Source organism: Amia ocellicauda, chromosome 11 (assembly GCF_036373705.1).
Source record: "Amia ocellicauda isolate fAmiCal2 chromosome 11, fAmiCal2.hap1, whole genome shotgun sequence".
In the NCBI taxonomy this organism is placed as follows: Eukaryota; Metazoa; Chordata; class Actinopteri; order Amiiformes; family Amiidae; genus Amia; species Amia ocellicauda.
Window position 1 is genome coordinate 32962448 of NC_089860.1, and position 23200 is coordinate 32985647.

Here is a 23200-nt window from a genome sequence, read left to right on the forward strand (position 1 = left end):
GCCTGTGCTTTGGTGCGCATTCGTCATTTTAAACTAGATATGAGGTATTCAACCAGAGAGCTCGCTTCCTACGATAAGCATCTTTGTATTTGAATGACATATCGCTATTAATTACATATATCTCATAGTGCAGATTTCCTACCTTTTGAATTTGTATCCCCGTTTCTTCACACACTGACAGACGTTCTAGCTTGGGAACGCTTGATGTCATATATGTAATTTTGGATTGATCTGCTTTCGGAGCTTGTTTGGCAGTGCAACCTTGGGATGTTTAGTGCAAAGTCTACGATTCCCCCTTCCATCATAGCTACTTTGAGCCGTTAATTCATATTTAATAACGTTTCTCTGTGTATGTCTGGAAAGCTGTTAACTGTTCATAATGGCAGTAACTTGTCTCTCGAAGAGCGTTAAAACATCAACAGCAAGCAGAGAGGAACAATCAATGGAGGATGTTGCTCACAATTGTAGTGGGACAAACCCTGATTTTAAAGGAAAGATTTCACTAAGGAAAGTCAGAATTGTGTTGGTGTAAAAGCTTGAGTGTATGAGCTTAATGTCTTACTAAATATGTATTGGGATTATTCATATTTTTTTTAAAGAGCGAGCCTAAGGAGATTTTATTTTCAATTTGTAATAAGCTGAAGCTTGGAACACTACATTTGTAATACCATATTAGAGCGGATTATTTATTTATTTTTAACCCAGATTGTGTTTGTTTGTTGCTTATGTGTTTATTTCTTTATTTGTTGTTGCATGTTCCTGTACATATATGAAACATGTGAAATCAGTGTCAGAAAATAGCTTAAAATATTTCCTTAAGGGCCACTGCCACGTCCAGGCATGGAAATAAATAAATAAGTTAATAAATATGCAGGAAATTGCAATGTTGGATAATTTTATCAGGCCTGTTTTTCTCTCATTCAAAGAATCAGAGAAAAAGGGGAATTTGGTGCTTAAATCCCCCTGGAGGATGCCATTAATGGGCAATTGAGGGAATTATCCTAACAGGTACCGTTCTGCCATTACTGTTCTACTTGATTTATTTAATCTTTTATCCATTTGATTCTTTTGATTTTAAACGACAACGCTGATTATAATTTGGAGACGTGCCACTGTCTGACAGATCTGGCTAATTATTGTGATTGGCAGGTTTTGTTTTAAATAGCAAAGCATTCTTTGTAAGTAGATAAAATGCATGCAATAATAAGTAGACGTCTAATCCATTTAGATATCTCCTTCAGTACGCAACCTCGGGGCTACGGTGTCCCGGCCTCAACTGTGTCTCCTGGCATTTTCTCCTCGATGGCAGACAGTGTACCAGAGTAGTTGTGTATTTAAAATGCTGCTGTTGTAATTCAATAAAGATGCTGCTCAATGTAACATCAGTTGCTCCTCAAACGCAATATTGTTTGCAAACAGGATGTGAGATCAAATGAGCCGACTGAGATGCAGAGCCGAATATTTTACTTTCGAGAGACCTTCTCACTAAGCACCTACCCCTGCTGTGAGCGCTGTTGTAAATATGTATTGTCTGAAATTGTGGATGGCATTCAAAAAGAAAGAATGGTACAAAAGCCGATATACAAAAAGCTTTCACACATATCATCTGTCAAATAAAGTACCGCTGTCCTCCCCGCCTTTGCTCATGACACGATTCCAGTCGTGACGCTTGCTGACTTATTTTAATTAAAGCCGGCCCTGTTCTGTTCCAAGTGGAGAGAATCCCCATTTTCAACAATTGTGGCTGATCTGTTTTAATACGCTTTAGAGGAACCCATTTTAATTGCTCCGGGGATGGAGTTCGCAGATGAATGGGGACACAATTGCGGCCGAGCTGCGTGGTCTGCTGCGGATCTTGCCAATATTTGGATTATGGTAATTTAAAGAACGTATACGTGTATATTCAGAAAAAAAACGTCGTTGGTTGGAGCGTTTGTGAGCGTGAGCAGAAATCCGCTCAACATGTGTGCAGATGTTCGGTGTAGAAGCTCATTTCAAGCTGACCTACATTGTAATTGTTTTCAGATCTGATGTGGAGAAGTTCAACCTGATTTGGGGCAGCATAATTATTATGCCGCGGCTGATGGCACTAACCGGCGATTTCCTTCCGTTGAGTAGATCCAGATGGCTGGACCAGCGCTCTCCTCGTGCTTTCAGTTAAGCCAGCAAGCAGCCCATATGGACTAGAAACTAAAGAGGGCAACCATTCTCTCACATCCACAAACACAAAAGCTGTATTAAAAAAAAACTGAGAGAACTGAACATTTTCACCCTGGAACAGAGGAGACTACGTGGGGACTTGATCCAAGTCTTCAAAATCATGAAGGGCATCGAACACATCAAACCAGAGGAGCTTTTCCAGATCAGCAGGGACACACGCACCCGGGGACACAAATGGAAATTGGGCTTCAAGGCATTCAAGACAGAAAACAGGAGACACTTCTTCACACAGAGAGGCGTCACAATCTGAACAAACTCCCCAGCGATGTGGCTGAAGAGACAATTTGGGAACATTCAAAAACAGACTGGATAGGATCCTTGATCACTCAGTTATTAATGGACACCAAACGAGCACGATGGGGCGAATGGCCTCCTCTCGATTGGACACTTTCTCATGTTCTTATAATGAACAGGATGAAGGATATAAAATATAGTTTCTATCACAGCAGTTTTAAAGTCAGACCGTAGTTATAATAAACCCGAACTTGCTTTCACGAGGAGAGGCTTGTGTGACTCAAGGAGATGGAGAATGAAATGTCATCGGAGACTTAAAGAGCACGCAGAGGAGAGAGAAGAAGGCAGTGAAGTGCAGCCCGGAAGGGTTGCCGCGTTACAGAATCGTCTCGGCGTTGAATCGTCACGTCCCTCGCTCCCTCACCGGCACTATCATCCTACAACTTAACAGAGCTCAAAATGTGCCCTTTATCATATTTACTCTCACCGGCTACACGAGAGCCAGGAAATCTTTCACTTTCTTACGCGGCCATTGGGAATATCAGTCTCGACGTGGGCGGGAGAGCAGGAGGAAAGGTCATGTGTGTAGTAGACCTCGGGGGTTCCCCTTTTTGTTTGTTTGTTTTGTTTTTGTTTCTTAAAGCGTTGAGAATGATCAGAAATGTACGAGAGACTAAACCCAGAGGAAGCGAGGAATCCTGCGAGGAAGTGATTTTTATTTTCTGCGAATCGATTTGTTCCACAGCGTCTCGAGTCGGGGCGAGATATTCCTGGCTTTCAAGTATGCGGCGTTCAAAGGCCCAGCTCAGTCAATACCGCTAAGGCCACCTTCGAAGGCCGCTTGTGTCCGGGAGAAATAAGCGTGAAGCCGCAGCCAATCATAATAATAACTAAACACTCTTGGTGAAACAAATGTATTACGATCATCTTCTTCACTAAATAGTAATAGCTAATACATAAATAATCATATTAATAATAACAATAATTAAGAATGCGATGGTTACATGGCTCTGTATGATTGTCAAGTCTATTGTGTTTCGAAGAGGAGGAGGTTAAATTGTAGATGTTTGAAGTGACGTAAAAAGAGGAAGATTGATCATTGTGATTTTCAAAGTATGTGCCTGGAATGGTTGTTGAAAAGTTGGTAAAGAGTAGAAAATAAAGCTGGAGACGGGTTATACTGCGTTTGGTTTAGTAAGGTAAGTAGAAAGGCAGTTGTTTTTTGTAGATTGCAGTACAAGTGGAGGGGAAGGTGTGCGGTTGTGTGTGTGGGAGGATTGTAGTGTTGGGCAAGTGGGGATTGAACTGAATGGCTTTGTTTGTTAGTATGAAATTGCTGGTGGCCGATTGAGTGCGGGGTATTATAGTAGTAACACAAAAAGAAAGTAAGGCCTGTTGAAAGTGTTGCCGTATATAAAATATGTGCTGGCAGCAATGCGTATTCATTCACTACAGAAACCTTCGTTAGAAGAGATTGCAGCGGTATTTGGTATGTTAATGTTATTATAATTATTCAGGGTGCTGTGTTATGTAAGACTATGAGTCTGAAAGATTAGTACACTTCAATACTCGGTGTACCTTGAAGTTTATAGACAGTGGGAAATTAAAGTACCTGCCATTAGACCTTCTTGCGCAGACATGACGTGTAAACGATTTGAGGATTGTATCTGTTGCTATTTTAACAGTTTTAAAAGTGCAAGTAGTGATATTGTTTTGTGTTAAGCGAGTGTGGAGCGCCTCTGTAAAAGCCTCTTTATTGGTAGGTGTATTTTTTTTAATTACGGGAAGTGTAAAGATGATGATCACTGATCTACATACGTCCCCAGTACAAAATACAGTGGTTTCTAACTGGACTGAACATCAGAACATAAGAAAGTGTCCAATCAAGAGGAGGTCATTCGCCCCATCGTGCTCGTTTGGTGTCCATTAATAACTAAGTGATCAAGGATCCTATCCAGTCTGTTTTTGAATGTTCCCAAATGGTCTCTTCAGCCACATCGCTGGGGAGTTTGTTCAGATTGTGACGCCTCTCTGTGTGAAGAAGTGTCTCCTGTTTTCCGTCTTGAATGCCTTGAAGCCCAATTTCCATTTGTGTCCCCGGGTGCGTGTGTCCCTGCTGATCTGGAAAAGCTCCTCTGGTTTGATGTGGTCGATGCCTTTCATGACTTTGAAGACTTGGATCAAGTCCCCACGTAGTCTCCTCTGTTCCAGGGTGAAAAGGTTCAGGTCCTCAGTCTCTCAGTAGGACATTCTCTTCAGACCTGGAATAAGTCTGGTTGCTCTCCTCTGAACTGCCTCTAGAGCAGCGATATCTTTCTAAGGACATGTACAAAAATACAGCAAAATCGAAACGGTTGACGAACATAGCGTGGTAGGCTTCCCTCGACCTAAAGTAAAAAAAAGTATAAGAAGCAGAAGAAGAAAGATCAAATACTGTATAAAAATGTCTGCGTCACATTGCACACAAAAATATGTTTTCTAAGGCAGACATCAGACATTTACGTTGATATTTTCTGCTTAATCCTGATGGAGAAAAAATACATCATGCCACATATTGTCTGTGTGGAATAATGGGAACATGGGCCGCGAAAAAAGAGCGTTCTGCGTTTGCATATTTTTCAGCCGTACAAACAAATCTATCGTTACACTGAGTAATCTCCCCGTTCGCGGCAAATCTTTGCAACGGAACATTTTTATTTAAATAACGTGGAGCGTCTCAAGTCACGGACGGTTAACCTCTTACTTCTGGCACCGCGATAATATTCCTTGCCCGGCACAGGCTGACCATCGAGACGAAGATGAGATTTTCAAGTGTTTTTGTTTTATTAAAATGAACCCTGGAGCAAACCGAGTGCCGGGGATTGTAATAACATTGAGAGCGGGCTGGTGGAAGGAGGGCTGTTTAAGAAATATCACAGCGTGTTGCAGACTCTATTTCACAGATTACTTTCCCTGCGGTTTGTTTTTTTCTTTCTCAAAACCTCTTTTATTATACAGTTTATTTTTGTATTTTTCTCGTCGTTAAATCAGGTATGGAGATGTTGTAGTGTCTTACCTCAGATCCACCCCTCAGTCTGGTGAATAAAACATCTCGAGAACTAAGCACTTGGCCTCTCTGGGTTTCCTCAGATGCTCTCCGCTGCGGGATGCGGCCTGACCCGTACGCTCCCTGGTGTGAGGCAGCCATACTTGTTCTTTATCAGATTTCTTCTAATTGGGAAAGAAGCTGACATCACATACATGATCGCTGCACTCAAGGTCTTAAATAAGATCAATGTAGCATGTGAAATACCTAGACAAGACTCTGGAATGCCAGTAGGTTGCAGACCAGTTTCAAAGAATAGAAAACCAGATTTTTTAAAGTCAAACTCTGTATAATGTCAGTTGTCCTCTGTCTGCCCCTGAAGATGGAGGGATATGACCCCTGCTATAATTTGATGGCTACTCAGATTGACTTTTCACTGCTGGAAAATCATCTGTAGTATAATATATGCATGCCAATACAAAAAGATTGGTTCTTACCCTATTTAAAAGTGTGTCCGGACACCCTTGAACTGAGAGTTGACTGAAATCCCTTTGCTGGACGACCGGAGGATTGTGTATCATTTGTTTCCTGCAGCGCAATATCTAATGCATGTGACGCTGAACTCTGTGGCCTCTTTGTATTAGCTATTCCAGGTTATTCCAGAGGTGTTCACCCGGGCAGGAGGCTGAACAATGAAATATGAGTGTGTAGAGAGAGAGAGAGAGAGAGAGAGAGAGAGAGAGAGAGATTTATATATAGATATATGGACAGATATAGATTCAGACACATACAAATATAATATTTGAATACTTAAACAGCTATTTACCAACACTGATCACATGATGGTGATTTGATATGAAAGAACAGTAATTGGGCCAGGATTCTTGGCTTCACTCCCATGCCTTGCATAGCTTTCATCTTTTACCTCCCTCTCCCCGCTGGATAGATGCAGCCAACACCTGCTCTCATAACCTTATTTCATGTTTCGACAGGGGCTGAGCGTTACGGTTCAATCAGATGGATTTGGATGTGAGGCTGACAGACAGAGAGAGAGAGAGAGAGAGAGAGCGTGTCTGAAGCTGAAGGTGCCGTTCCTTCTTTAAACGGCATCGATGCTTAATGTTCAGTGTCAAGTTTCTTAATGAGAGAAAAAGGTCCCCGGGGAGTACTTGGAATTCAGTCAGGAGACTCCAGATCTGGATTACGGCCAGCCGTTTTCATTAGTAACCGACACTGTGGTGCGATGTGTAAACATGCTGATCAGTAGCCCTTATAGCGGCGTGCGCTCGGCACTCGAACCCCCGAGGAATATGAGAGCCTGCTGGCCGACAGTCCTGGATCTTTTCCTATGTGTGCTTACTTTTAATTGGGCTGTTTTGAGTGTTGCTTACATATTATACCGTCCTACGTTGACTTTATTAGCTATGAATGGGCCATACACACTCACAGGTATACATGGTCAGAAGGCATTTGCAAGAAATTATTTTTCTACAAATGCTTCGACTTGCGTAGGTTATTTTCCTGAGCTGTTAACCTCAGACTCTATGAAATGGCGATTTAAAAGCAATGTAGTCACTACTCCTCCTCTACGTTTGAGCTTCCTGCTTTCCTCTTCCAACCCAGTGCACGTAAATGCGTTTCTCTCATTCTGCCTCCCAAGTTTTCTGCTGTTTTCTAAATCACACACCAAGTATGTTCCTGTCATAGAAAGCCGCTCTGTGTAACCTAATGTTCTCGCTAAGCTGATGCTAAATGGGTTTTTTAGAGCCACTGCAACCCTTTGCAATTTGGTGTTTGTGTTGTAAATTGTGTTTTAGTCAAGTAAAACATGTATGTTGCCTCGGATAAAGGCGTCTGCTAACTAATAACAGTAATATTATTCATAATAATTATAATAATAAGGGCACTCACTGCCAAATTGCACGCACCCGATTTAATTTCTTGTGGAGATTTTTAAAGACGCAGCTTTTGTGTGTGTGTGTGTCCTCTTCACTTCAACGTTTAGAAGCCCAAAAGAATCAAATTAAATCCCACTTCTCGACTTGCACGTCGGGCCGCCAGTGTTGTTGTTGTGGAAATGCGACTGATGTGTTGACACGGGTCCTTTATCTCCAAGAGAGAGTGGGCTGTAATTAAAGGTAATGATTTTGGTTTGCTCTCGCTTCATTATTTATCCTGCCTTTTAATTTCGTGTAATGTGTTTAAGTGAAGTGCTCACAGCGAGAGCACTAACACGCATCTGAACACATCGGAGTCGTGCCGGCACCGGCGTTGCCCGTGTGTGGGGTCCACTACCCCACCGGCTCGGCTGGGATCCCGGCAACTCTGATCTGCGCTCCCTCATGACAAACTGCACAACTTGTTCCTGACAGGGAGTAATGTGTTAATGTATCATTCCCTGCTGTGTCTCATTCAGAGCCATCATTCAGACTTATAACCGAAACTATTCAACGCATCTGAAGGGAGATTACACAAGTGCTGACCTTCCTATCTCAACTGCATAATGTTACATCTCCATTCACACGTACCACACCATGCAGACGTATCCTCGCCCTCAGTTCAATTCCAGCTCGACACATTAGTAGAGATGGGCCATATATTGTTCCTGAAGTAGGAGCTTTGGAGATGTTCAAATGTAAATTCACTTTCAGGCTTTCAGCAACAAGCATATGAATCAAGCTGCTAAATAAATAGAGAGATGTGCTCGTGTCATCCAAACATTAAAGTCTCGGGGTAAACTGACAATGTCCTCGGGGGGAAAATCGCTTTATTGCGATGTGATTTTCCAATCACACAGAACAATGCATTTATTTATGTATTTGAGATGTAAACACCCATGGGACGGTGCCTTCAAACGAAGAACCTGTTCCTGACTGTATGGGAGATCTGCTCATTCCCTGTTGTCAGGCACTTGATACAGTGTCTTTCTGTCTTAGCATTTATTTTATAGAAGAGACTGCTAAAACCCAGCCAAACGATTTCCATTTAATATGGTTTAATACTTCCGATAATGAAGCCATTGTCGATATGTATAACGTTCTGCTTGTTTGACATCTTTCTGAGGAATGTACGGACGAATTTCTTTGAGGCGCGCGGGGTAATGGGAAAACAGTCTGCCTGTTTAACATAAAATGCAAAAATGTGGATAAATTCCTCCTGAAAAACAAGGAGGACTGATAGCTTTGCCATGCTTCAAATCAAGCTACCTGCACCTTTCACTGAGCTTTTAATAGAAGCAGTCAATTTCAGTGGCAGCGGCAGGATTGCACACACAATAATGTAGACCCCGGCGTGTTTTTCATAAATCTTGCTAAAGAGGGTTTGTTTTAAGAACTGCTGCTGAAGTGGCGGCAGCATTATCCTCCACCGAGGAGGCGATTTTCACAGAGTCCTTTCACATTTTATAAAAGCACGACTTTCGGCACTGTTGCTAATGAAGCTTTTATGGTCCCCTCGCCTGCAATGTGTCTTTGCATAATTAACATCCTGACATCTTCACTTTGTGTGTTATTTGTTTTATTTAATTATTTTCCATCTCTCTTCCGAAGGGAGTCACACCAGAGAGGGCCGAGAAAATATATTGTGAAAAATAAGCACGATACACATACTACAATAATATGAAAAAGACAACAACAAAAAACTTGTCAGGGTGTTAACAATATAAAGAAGAATTTGCATTTAATTAATTGAATCCAAAGTATCTCTCTGTAGGTCTTAATGCTTTCTTCTTGTCTCTTGAAAGAAACGGCGCAGTGAGTAACATCTGTTTACATTTGCTGTTGTTTTTAATGCCAGTTTTGCTTTATTGATTTTAAGTGTTTTTCTGATCCTTTTTGTTCTTCATTAACGACGCCTTTGATCTGACAGGGAGCAGAAATAGCAACTTACCGCTTCCCGGGAGATTCACAGTATTGAGTCACTGTGCTGTAAACCTGTTTATAGTGCTTCTCGTCTCGAATGGAACAAGGTCGCCGAATATAAAGATTTTGATTTGTAGTAAGTATTTATTCATTCGGAAGTTGCGTTTATCCAAGACTGCTCCCAATCGTTGTGTTTAGCAAAGTACAACACATTCAGTTCTATTATACTATATTATTATATGCTAAGGCACAGGATCATATCGTATAGCACTATGAATAGCCAAAAAGTGCAGGGCAGGATGAGAAGGGACAGGTGGAGGGAAGAGACCAGAGGAAAAGCAAGAGGGAGCAACGAGGGCAATGATGCTGAACTAGATACGAAGGAGGGAGGGAGGCTGAGGGAATTTGCTAAATTTACACAATAGAAAATAAAAATCTCTTTGAAGTGCAGCATGCAGGCCCCTTTATTGCCAAGGTAATATCGCTGCATCTCTGGTTCACAGAGAGCGCTGTGCTTAACAGATACTCCTGATTCAGCCTTTTCTAGGCGGGGAAACGTTGTGGCGAAACAGTTCCTCCAAGTTGGCTGTTCAGCGTGCAGGAAAGGCAACAATTAATTAACGATGACTGGGACCATTTCTCTGAACTTGGAAGCCGATCAAACTTTGATAATTACGGTGCATTAAAATGATAAAGGTTTAGGTAGTAATTGTGGAACAAAGGACTCTTGCTCAAGAGCGGAGGTATTGATTTGGTACTCCACCCTGTGCAGATTGCAAATTGGATTTTGAGTAAGTATAATAATCAGTCTGTTTCATGCAGACCCCGTATGTATTAATGATTTTGGCTCTCATTGGTACAGAGATACTGGGTTTTATTGTTATTGTATCCTGATTGATACACAGGTGTAATCAAATCTTGGCATTGTATTTCCTTTGGAGTAGTAGTACCCAGTCATTCCCAGTAATTTATGTCACCTCAGCATAAAATGAAAGAAAACTTTAAACAAAACCAAAAGTAAGTGAATGTCTGAAGATTATATTTTATCTTCAGGTAATATATACTGACAGGGACACTATCAAAGTTTTTTTTGCTCTGAATCAATATTTATGAATATTTATTCAGCCAACTAGGATTTGAATGCATTAATCTTGTTTTCAGCCAAAACACTGGAAGCAGATTTTGCTGTAGTAGGAATAAACTTTTTAAAACACATATAATTCAACTAGACACCATTTCAGTCCCTCTCCCCCATGCATACAGTTTTAACACACACCCTGTCACATTTTTATTGATTAATAGTAGAGCGTGTCTTCTGACAATCATTAAACAAATCGGTGTGGTCGGAGTTTGGATTTGGTCTAGGTGGTCGTCTGGTTCAATACATTTACAGAAACGTCAAGCAACGTTAGGAGCTGAAGACAACACTTAACCTTGCTCTGTTAGGACGATCTGCTTCAACTCACACTCTGAGACCAGCAGCACAAACGGCCGCCCTGCCATCTCATGCGATACAGGCCCACAACTGCAGAGGAAAACACTGCAGACTTAAAACCCACTCAACAAATTGAGCACTTCTCTCTGAATTTCAGCAACCTCTTAATAACGGCACGATCGCTGGATTGTAGGGCCCAGCTTGTGCTCCACATGCACGCAACTTGTTAAATCTCATTTCAAAGTGTCCATTTATAGCCAGTGCTTAGTGTGGCTGTCCTTTGCATGGGGAACAGTTGGCACATTGTTAACAGTCTGTCTGGATATCTGCGGTGGAATGCGAGTCTCTTCATCTTGAAGCGTTCGGTAGCAGATCTTTGGCTTTGAAAAGACTCACGTTTCACCAGGTATGCTTGTGTGTCTTTTCTATACCATTTGAAATGAATCACATCTGTGGCACATTCGAATCTACAATGTCCTTCAATTCGTTTTTTTTTTCAGTTCACTTGCACAGTAAATTAAAATGATCAAAGCAATAGGGTGGCCACATAATGATAACTTTCATGAATATTTTCTCTGCAGTTATTTAATTTGGGCGATTGTTAGTTCAGTAGCCATTCAGAAGTATCCGTTCCCTTTTAATTAACAGTTGTCTCATTATCACAGTTGTCATTCATTTTGATGGTCCCGTTTCACACAACGTTTCTTCTTCAAAATGGTCCCGTCTGCATTTAGAGGATTTGTTTCATAGCTTCTGTACAGATATAAATGGTTTATTAAAAACAAAAAAGAGTAGGGACTTTGAAACAGTAGGGATTTTGCAAAGAAAATAAAATATCATCCTAGTGCTTAAAAACATTGGTTTCTCTCCGGCTGAATTACAGAGTTCCTGTGTAGGAGGTCTTTATTTGTTTGCAGTTAATTTCATAAAGAAAGCACCATTCAGGCAAAGTTTAATTTTGTTAAGAGTGCAGCAAAAACCAATATAAGATAACATGTTTTTAAAGACAGAGTCCTGGATTTACAGTAATTAGACTAGCAGCTTAGAAACGGCGACGACAGCAAGAGCAAGAACATCTCTTTGACTGTGTTCTTCCCAACCATATTGAAAGTGAAGTAATTAAGACATTTTTAAGCGTGTGTGTGTAGAGCCTGAAGGGAAAAGCCATTTCTTTTCGCTTGTACATTTCTGTAGTTTATACACTTAATTGATGGTCTGCCTTCGTCTGATTGTGTTTGTTTGTTTCCAGAGAAGCTTCACGTTTTCCCAAGTCGGGTGTTGTTATTTACTCCGGCAGAGAAAGGAGACTTGTTAGAGACACACGAACACTCGTAACTTGTAACACAACTGTGCTGTGGGCTGCTCCTGCTGAAAGCCTAGGAGCAGATTGGAGCTAATTTCCCAGAGGTGGGTTTTAATAGCACCTTTACCATTGTGTTGTGAAGGCAGTTATCAATCTCCATAACTGAGTTCCTGCCTTTGTTAGCAGAAAAGGCTTTTAAACACCTCCTTTCTTTCCACACCACATTTAAGGAAAGTTTAGTATAAAAAGTTTCTCCGCAGTACTGGGTAACGCACGGGTTAGCTGTTTGGGTTTTTCCATCCTGTCATTCCTGGAGTTTCTCTGGTCAAGAGGTTTCATGTGTCTTGCCATAAATACTCTCTGTGGGCGTTTTTCCACACTGCGGAATTGGTCCCATCTGGGCAACGTTGTAGGCAGCCAAGAAATGAAAGTGCCGGATTCGAAAAACCGACCAGGGTCCTCAATCAGACAAGAGAGGCAGGCCCCACACAGGGGAGCAGTCGGATCGAGTCACCCCGCTGTGTTATCGTTCAAGTCGCAAAAGGAAAGTCTGCATCCTCACCCCATCTTCGTGGCAATTTCCGCGGCCACGTGTCGAACGGGAGGACAAGCTGCTTTAGGCCACGAGGCTTCCTCTCCAGTAGTGTTTTATATCTGCCCCCTGCTGTCATTTTAAAGACTTCATCCTTCATCCTGATGAAATGGCTATTGTGTAGATGACAGCCGCGTAAGAAATGGACTCGCAAGGTGCCGACCTGTCAAAATTACCCCTGCTTTATGGCTCTCCTCGCTCAGTGGCACGATCAGTCACGATTAAGGTAATGCGGAGAGATCTAATTGCGGCGGCGTTGTGAAATGGAACTCTTGTCTGACTTGTGCATTCTGCAAAGGTGTGGAGAATTAATTAGCTGGGGATTTCACCCACCATGGAAAAGACAGTCCAGTATTCATCATCCCAATCTGTGCCGCAATTCTGTGCTCGGAATTGCGGCACAGTTTGGGACGATGAATACTGGTATCGACATGCATGTTGACAAGATGTAGCAAAGCTCTTGCCGGAACGTATTTAAATAACTTACTTAAAGGACGTGTCTGTAAATTGCATGCAATGTATTATTTGGTGTGAACATCTCTGTGAACACGCCGCAATTTCAATTAGGTGACATCAGCTGTATTCTGTAACGGGTGAGAACATAGCATCTGTTTCTAGCTTTGGAAAAAAAGAAGCGTTTTTTCAAAATGTAGATATTCATTACGGGGACCGAGACACGCTTTCTCAAAATTTGAATCTTATTAAAAACATGCCAATGGCACAATTTGCTGTGCGCAAGAGATCAAAGTCACGGGGAAGAGCAGGAATTAGTTTAATCTGCCAGATCTGGATGAATAAAGCTTAATTATATATCTCGTGCGTTCTTTGGGTGCCGCAATATGCGATCAACAGTTTCGGTTGGCAGCTGTGCGTTTCTGTGGAACAATTGATGCTCGCAGTATATTTATTTTCCCAAAGTCTAATATCGGGATTAAAAAAGACCCAAAAAGGTCAATATTTATCCTGCAGGAGTGGGTTTTTAATATCCTCACTCTAAATATAATACAGCATTCCCTCGAATAATTCTCTCCTACCTTTGCATCTCTTGTCATAATACCTGCTGGGCCGTAATTATGTTCCCTTTCTTTATGGCAATATATAGAAAGTGCTCCAGGTACTGTAGATGAATGTGTCCAAATGCACCATTAGCCGCCACCTACACTGCAATTTGATGTTACTTTGTCTCATGAAAATCCAGACTCAGTCTGCTTGAAAATAGCATTGCATTGCAATCACACAACTTGATATTTATCCCCCAGCTGTGGTGTCTGAGTGGGGGGGGTGTATAGTTTTATGGTCTATTCATCGTTGTGGCCGCGGCACAACTGTTTATTGCTATTTACTCATAAACTATGAAAAGATCATTTTTTATATAGCACAATTATTGTAAATGTCAGGTAACCTTTTTTGGTATGGGCTCACAATTATGAGTGCGTCTCAGGGCAAAGCTAAGATGTATTATGGTATGACCAAGACCGGACTAGATTTTGTGCCAATTTGAAGTGTAAACAAACAAATGGCCGCCATTTTGAGATTTTGTTTTAACTGATTTGGTGCCTAATCTTTGTATTATTTATAACACAATCTATAACAACTTTTACATGTTGGGCACACTCTGTCGGCAGTGGTCTGGTTTCTTGTCAATGCGTATTGTCTTTATTCTTTTCTCTTCATAGCCACGGGTTTGCAATTTTGTCTGTTGTGCAGAATTCTTTTTGCAAATTTGACCTGACAAAATGATTCGCTGCATGTTTTTATTTTTGTTTTAAAGTACCTTATTTGTCATGTAACCTATATTTTATACATTTTTTTCTTTGTGTGTTGTTGGTTTTTTTCAACAACATTCTGCTGTACCAAGCAATGAAAGCATGACTATCTATACTCAGAGCTGGAAATCAATTATTCTAGACCTTAAAGTGCTAAGACAATAAAATAGTCAACATTCATCCATACATTAGATTAATCTATTAATTGCTAGGCTGATCCAAACACTGTGAAGTCGAAAATTACCCTGGAGTGCTAATGAGTTTAACTTTCCATTTGTTAAATAACACGGCGGGTAGTTAACAGCACACTTCAGTGCAATGCCAGCCCGGCTCTCTGGCCCCTCGAGCTTTTAATACTGCATCTCCACTCCAGGGGCGATAAATACGAACGGCCTCAACCCACTGTGTTTTATAGGCAGCAATTATTCTGACATATTTGTAACTCTCTCAGATCCCTTCAGGTTGTTAATTTCCTGTTTTAATTTGTATTATTCATAGTCCAGTTAACAGAAAAATCAGCACTTTTGTTGACAAAGTATGAATTGCTTTAATAGGTACCAATATGTTTTAAACGATAATTGAAAGAATTCACATGTACTTGTAAATGTTGCTATCTAAACGCTTTACAAATCATCATTGCAGCGCAGATGTCAGACTTTAATCTGAACTCACTATTAATAAATTGAAAACTCGTAAGTAGTGACCATAGTGTTGCATTATTTTATTTTATTTTTGTTCATTTATTTTAACAAAAGTTGCTTTTTATCATAATGAGAGTTGTTTTTCTTAGTTGCCAAGTCAAAAAAGAGGGTGCATAACATGCCTGGCTTCTAGATATATCAGTTTGCTATTGAAAGAAGGGGATTTGCTGACGAAACCGGCCCACTGCTAATTATTATGGATAAATAAAGGAACTGTGTACACCAATATTGTTTCCCCTCTCTGTATCAATTCCCATGCGCTGTGTGCATTAAACACACACCCACAACCCCAGTCATTTCAAGGCTTTATCTCTTGTCTCCTGATCAAGAGTTTAATAACTCAAAACAAATATTGCCTATTTTTTTAAGTGCCACTTCATACGATCTCTACCGTCATCTAATGGAGTATTGTTTGCTGAGTCTCTACTCGTCTGTTCTCCTGCTTATTATTAACCAAAAACATGTAATTATTATTCTTTTTACTATCACTTGCAGGACAGAAAGTGCTCTGTGTTCTTAGATACTATTAATATCCCACTTCAGTTCAGTGCAGCACTGCATCAGGGCTCCAAATTGCCAGCCAAATGTTACTCTGTTTGTGAAACACCTCCAAAACCTAATGTGAAATAAACTGTACGCTTAAAAAAAGAGAGAGAGACAGAGACAGAGAGACAGAGGGAGAGAAAAAGAGAGAAGGTGGGGGGAGGAGAAAAGTGCTATGGCTTGGTTACATGGACTGCGGATCAATAAGTGCTCTGGCTTTTAACTCCTTGGGCCAATTTTGAAGTCTCCGGGGAGCAGCAAAAAACCTTCTCTTCAAAAGTGCCGGGCAACCTCTTGACACACTGACACGAAACGTCCCGGACCTTTATTGGGATTTTCATAACCTGACAAAAACCTGTAAGCTTTTTACAGCTGTACTCCATCAGACTAAACGTGGCTTCTACAGTAAATACAAATGAAGGAGACAAGGGCTGCGATACCTGTATGATGCACAAAAGTGTGTTGACATTTAATTGTTTAATTTCTAAGGTGACAGCAGCTGTGGGATGTTGGTGCGTAAGTCACCGAAAGTGATTATTTTCTAATAGATGTTGATCTCTTCTTTTTCCCTCCTTGACAGAACGGAGAAGCGTCTCTGTTTGAAGTGAACATCCGTTACGTCGGTGGGCTGCTCTCAGCGTATTACCTGACAGGCGAAGAGGTAAGATTTATCGGCAGCCATTATCCTTTCTGATTCAGACCTCTCCCCCCCACCCCCAGGGTAAAGCTGGATTTATGATGAATAGGGCAAGATCCCCTTCCAACCTCCCCTTCTCCTATCTGAGCTGTGACTTGTTGAACATTCATTACAAATCTGCATCTGCGTTGTTAAGACTTGCCTGTGATAATTCACTGTGGCAGAGGATACGTGAACGGGATTAAGTCATCGACATTTGAACGCAGGTTTCTGATTATTGGGAATCGATCCGGAAACACAGTGTATCAGAGGGAGACAGATTTTGCCGGTATGATGTGAGAAACCAAAACTCTCATATAAATATTTGAACAATACGATACGTATGTGTGATTGATTTCAGCCGCACTGGGTGGCGCCATACAGATCCGCCACGAACATAATTCCTCTCCCCCGGGGTCAAGCGAGGTACGGTGCAGTTCGCGGTGGATCCATATGACACCACCGTATGTATGCCGAAAAAAATATATATGCACGTGATTATTTTCCCTCCAAATCAGATCTAAGCTGGAGTGATCATTGGTTCTGCAGGGAGTACTGGCTCGGAAAACAGACAACGGGAATTGCCCTGATTCATCCCGTCACTTCTTGTAAGGCTGATCATCTCCTCGTGGTGTTCGGCGTCTCTCTACACTATTGCACCGCTGCGCTGACACAATTATTGTGGAGACGGAGCGCGCTGTCTCCCCTCGCTGATGGAGATATCAATACAGTTTACCGAGCGCCGATTCATCACGCCAGCGCGGCGTACCTGCGGCACGCAGCACAAGATTTATGGGTCTTCGCCACTCCGATATATCGCGCGCATGGGGCCGGATGATAACCGGAGTCCGCAGAATCTCACCTAAACATCTCCGGGCGAGAGGGAACGGTAAATCCTCCGGGGCGTGGAGAGTGGGGCTGCCAGAGATGGGGAGCTTCAGATAACTTTGCTACCTGGTCCTTGTGAAAGTTTGGAATTGAAGATGGCAGTGGGCAAACAAAAAGGCAATTAAACCAGTGGAAGATTTGTTTTCTTCTTTAAAATGGTGTTTCCTGCACACACATCATATGAAGGCACTGCCCCTGCAAATGTGGAAATGTATCACATGTATTTATACATTTTCAGTACAAACTAAAAGACGTCTCTATCTGTCCTTTTTATTTGGAAATGTATTAATGCTTGTTGACCTGTAATTTGATCTGAATGGCATACTTCTGATTTCACAATTCCGATTCCAGGAAAACCTCTATCCTTCCACTGATACACTGTCGCTGTTATCCTCGGAGGTACGGCCCAGCTTTCCTGTAAAAACTCAACAGCGTTAATAGGAAATCAACTGCTGTCTTTCCAAATGATGTCAGTGTTGTGTGATTTAAAGTGGTATTAGGAAGGATTACAGATATTTATGTTTAAATAAGAACAGAATCTATAGCATTAAAGCCTTCGGAAAATATACCTTGCGTTTAAAAATATATACTTACACTTTTTAATCCTTAAAGTGTGTAGCTAACACAATCCATAGTTATCGAATGAGGGTCATACACTTTTTTTTTTTAAGTAGTCTGGACCAAACAATAAAGAGATGTCTTCGTTATTGAATTTGTAAAAAGTCAATGCAGTACAAAACTAAAACATGACGTTAAGTAGATTAAAAATAGACTTTTTTAAAATATGTAAAATAAAATAGCGATAAATCATTTAAAAGGAGGTGGAGGAAAGTTTAATAACTGTCGGGAAATGGAGACAAAAATACGTTTCCTGGGTTCGGCTGATATTTTATCATGTTCTGACGGGAACTCCTCCAGAACGCTTAGCAACAGCATACATTTCAGGGAGAGAGAGAAAAAAATTGACAACTTTGAATCGGTGGCTAAAATTAGTTTTACAAAGACGTTCTTGTCCTCCGTATAGAGGGAGCGCTGTCCTCTTTTTTCTGAACAATTCTCGAGGAAGGTCGGAGGCCCTGAGAGGAAGATTAGAACATATATTAGCTGAACAAAAATCCTATAGGGTATACTTGTCAAGTCCAGTAATGAATAAGTTGTGCAGAACGCGGCCCTATTAACATGAGCAGACTTCACACAGAGATAAGATGTTTATAGCAGAACACCAGTTTCTAGCAGTTTAGTGTTTTTCATCATGCAGATGCTTGTAGTGAATACTGATATTAACACCATGGGCACATTTCGACACTAGGTTCAGTTAATCAGTCTTTACAATTGCAGTACTACAAATCGTTATACTCTACGCTCTCATGTGAGAAAGTACGTAAAATTATCCCAGAAGCCAACACCAAGCACCAAACAGAGCCTCCCCTAACACCACAGGCTTTGATGGTTTGTTAGTCCTGAGGTTAGGTCTGTAGTTAACCCGCAGTGTTGCGATGGTTCAGTGTGAGATAGCTACACTTTATTGAAAACACTGTCTGGTGCCATCCATCGCAGAACTAACCACGATTTGTGTATTAGAAAGTTCAGAGCAGTTGTCAGAATGATGTTTCTACACCGTGAGTTCTGTGAAAGAGAGGAGGTCTTGAAGGAGAGAGAGAGTGCGAGAGAGAGAGTGTGAAAGAGGAGGGCGATAGACAGTCAATAGCTTCACACCAGGGCAAGATTAGACCTTTGTGGGGAAGGAGGCACACCGAACAGGCTCATTATTTTCTGTGAGGGTGAGTAAACACGCGCGAGGAGAGACACTTGAGGGAGTTTGACAGTGCTGGCAATGGCTACTGAACCTAGTAGATGTTCAGAGAGAGAGAGGGGCTTCTCCGCTCGGCCCACTGACGCAAGACATCCACACCCTCCCACCGGCGGCAGGAGAAAAGAAAGGAGTCGGAGCAGATGAGGTGGGAGGAACGTTTTCGGGGTGAGAAGCGTTCCTCCTTCCCTCGATGTGCTGCTGCATTCGTTATGAATATTTATGTGTTGGTGTGGGGGGGGGGTTGCGAGCAAGTTACAAATCTGTGACGGGGTGTGAAGTGAGAAGAGATTCGGCTTGCTAATTATCTCGCTTCTGCTTGAGAATGTGCTTTAATTGGAGTTGTAAACGAGCTTTTGGGCAGAGGGGTCTGACTCGAATCCCGCCCACACCGCGCATAATAACAAGCGGTGCTCAAATGTTCCCAGCATGCCTTGCTTCGCATCCCTACATCCTCCCCAAACGCCAAACAGCCAACTCCCAAAGACCAGACCTCAGCTACCTTTGGATTATTTTTAGATAATAAAGCAGATGTATAATGTATATGTTTTGTGTAACCCTTTACTTTTTTTATTGTATTCTACATTTTGTCTTCTGGTGTTCTAGAATATTTAAACTTCTAGTAGTTTCCTGCAGGATTTAAGTTATCTTGGACAGTAGCAACGGCCAAATAATAATACAGTACTTACTAGTAGTAATAGTAATAGCCAACAGTGATAGACTAAAGGCCAGTTAACAAATAAGACTAAAATAAGTGTTGTTTTTGTGTCACATGCATAGTTTAAGAAGTATATCTGTCTCAGCAGCATTGTCTCAAACTGTGCATGTCAGTCTAAAGGTCACGAAGCCTAAAGACAATTAGAAATCGCTGTAATGTCAAGGCTATAGTGGGTTGCGATTTCCTCCCTGCTCTGCTAGACTTTATCATCCCACGCTTTTTCCATTAAGAGCATCACTGCTCCTTGTATCTCGGGTCTCAAGCCACGATCCTACCTTTTATTTCCCAACCCCAGCATAATGCACTGCTGAAGTGCCGGTGATATGAAAGAGAGAGTCTCAGATCACTGTGCACTGAGTCAGAAAAAGGTGGGAAATCCAGTTAGAAAAATTCAATCAGGCACTTCCTTTGAAACTGTGGGCGGCAGAACCCCGTTTTCTAGAGCAGGGCTGGGGGGGAGTCAAATATGTGCGTATATGTGTCTGTATATCCGTCAGCACGGTTAATTTCCAAGGTTTTCCGATCAAAAGAAAGAAAAAAGATAAGTGACTTTTCCATTTCTGCCTTAGCCGCTGAAATCTTTCATTTCACAGTCAGATAAATTTTCCACGCCGACATTTACCTCTTTGTGGGATCATCTGTGCTCTCTGCAAAAAGATCACTTGCAGTATGAAAACTGTCTTGTGTTTAAAGTATGGGAAATTCTTCCTATATCCATGGTTTATTTAACAATAAATCTGTCTATCATCATGACAGAACCTCTCTTCTTTGCCTCTCTCTGTATAATTGTGTCTATTCTTTATTGTGTCTTCCTTACAAACTATTATTGGAATAACTAGCAAATCGGACACTAGTAAGAACATAAGAAAGTGTTCAATCGAGAGGAGGCCATTCGCCCCATCGTGCTCGTTTGGTGTCCATTAATAACTGAGTGATCAAGGATCCTATCCAGTCTGTTTTTGAATGTTCCCAAATGGTCTCTTCAGCCACATCGCTGGGGAGTTTGTTCAGATTGTGACGCCTCTCTGTGTGAAGAAGTGTCTCCTGTTTTCTGTCTTGAATGCCTTGAAGCCCAATTTCCATTTGTGTCCTCGGGTGCGTGTGTCCCTGCTGATCTGGAAAAGCTCCTCTGGTTTGATGTGGTCGATGCCTTTCATGATTTTGAAGACTTGGATCAAGTCCCCACATAGTCTCCTCTGTTCCAGGGTGAAAAGGTTCAGGTCCTCAGTCTCTCAGTAGGACATTCCCTTCAGACCTGGAATAAGTCTGGTTGCTCTCCTCTGAACTGCCTCTAGAGCAGCGATATCTTTCTTGAAGTGTGGAGCCCAAAACTGCACACAGTATCCAGATGAGCTCTAACTAGTGCATTGTACAGTCTGAACATCACTGCCTTTGTGCTCAATTCTACACTTTTGACAATATACCCTAGTGTTTTGTTTGCCTTTTTTATTGCTTCCCCACGTAGTAAAGTGAAACGAGGCTGCTTTGCGTTCGAGCAGAGCTAAACAGCTGTAATACATGTTTAACCTATCTCTCATGTTGTCCATAATTCTGATCCAGATGCAAAAGGCTAAAATGATTTGAATTGTGAGCAGGAATTATTTTTTCTGAGAGGATTTTGCTTCCCATCTATCTTTCATGAAAGCCAGAGTTTTCTCTGACCACTCAATCTCGCCAACCGGTGTTGGAGGGTTTAACTGTTATTTGACTGTTAAGTTGACTGTTATTGACTCTCAAAGCCAGTTTAAAAGGCTGCACTCTCTATAAATGGGCCGTGCTTTTATTCTCCACAGCCCAGTCACATGGTGACTCTGTGGTTTTCTCACTCAGTCTGGCCACATCATCTCAAGAATGCGTGTGTGACAAAGCGCTTTAAACCAGGCGTAATTATACATGCAGATTAATTGTTTTAGTTGATGGATCTCTGTGGAGGTTTTTCTTATTTGGATGACCTACTTCTGCCTCCAAATATAGCTCTTAATGCGCACTACCCTACCCAACATATGCATATACGGGGTTGACGTGGGAGTACCAAGTGAATTCCTGAATGAATTGTTGTTTCAATGTTTGTTTTTCCCCCTTTGTCTCTCTTTTCTTGCTCTCTCTGTGTGTAAGAAATATATCAGTCTGCTTCCCTCCTCTGTGTCCCGGTGGATTGGTCGGAAACGTAGGCACACTTGTCTGGGAAGAGCTGAAGCAACTAAATTAATTACTGTGTTGTGACATCGGGGTATTGAGTGAATCTCTGATTGCTGATCCTCCCTCCTCCCAGACAACAGCAAAGTTCGTGATTGTACTGGAGACGCGGAGACCGACTCCAGGTGTTGTGTTTCCCAGCACCATGCACTCCAGCAGACAAACTGTCCTGAGTGTGTATCTTATAGGACTTAGTGCCATAACCCAATTGATGTATATTTCACACTGATCTGTGCACAACAAGACGATGTATAAATATTTGATGTCGTCGTACATGCAATTAGCATCCGGCAGAGAATACGATTAAGAGATGTTTTCTTGTGGCAGCCGTTCGAACGCAATTAAACCCATTCTTGCATTGTATACGAGGAGGAATCCATTCTTAAAAAATTATCCAGTTTCTTGCCCTTCTTGCTGTTTCATTTTATTGATCTTCCTATTTTTATCTGCTTTCTAATTTTAATTTCTTCCTGAAGTTACGACCGATCGCTGGTGTTCAGGTGGGCTGCTGCGCAAACGTCGGGCGTGATTCACTAGGACTCCATTCTAAATCAAATCGGCCAGTCCCAAAAGTTGCTTAATGCAGCAACACAGGGATTTTATAGCACTTTTATTCTCCCAGTCTCACTCCGGGCATGAGGGAAATATCTGGTGATATAAAATTTTATGATTGCAGCAATCAAAATTCAGCATTAAAGTTTGATTGTGGGAGGCAGTAATACATCCTCATAAACCATTTAATAGATCCAATTTGTCCCCCTAGTAGGACTTTAAAGGGAAATCTCAAAATGATTGTTGTACAGCAACTAACCCTTAACCGTATTGAAAAGAAATGTGAGATTTGACTTCAGTGAGTACAAAGATGGTACACTGGCTGAGTAGTTCATTGATCAAACCGTTTCATCGCCCTATATCACCCGAATACAGTTTAAATGGGTTCCTTTTTGGAAGGCAAATAGTAAATGAATCATCCCGTGTGTGTCCTTTCAACGTTTAAGAGAAGGTGAGTCTCCAGAATACATGCCTGTGAGACAAATCCTCCTTGAGATGACAATAAAACGATCACGGACAATTTCTATATTGCCGTATACATTTTGTTTTATAAAATACCCCTGATTTCAATTCGAAACAGGTATATGTTTTACAATGCTGCTAATGGCTGCAAAAACAGACCGTTTTGATCAATTTTCAGTCCCGCAGCCAGTATAACTTAAAGAAGTGTTTTGTAAACTC

The 23200-nt window shown here is 41.5% G+C and overlaps 1 protein-coding gene across 1 annotated transcript in view; it reads left to right on the forward strand.

Annotated features, from left to right (window-relative positions):
* Nucleotides 1-23200, forward strand: part of LOC136763484 (mannosyl-oligosaccharide 1,2-alpha-mannosidase IA) — a 164911-nt gene that overhangs the window by 93194 nt on the left and 48517 nt on the right. Inside the window, exon 4 of the mRNA XM_066717530.1 lies at nt 16260-16340. Coding sequence (XP_066573627.1) covers nt 16260-16340 — 81 coding nt within the window. The remainder of the gene's footprint in view (nt 1-16259; nt 16341-23200) is intronic.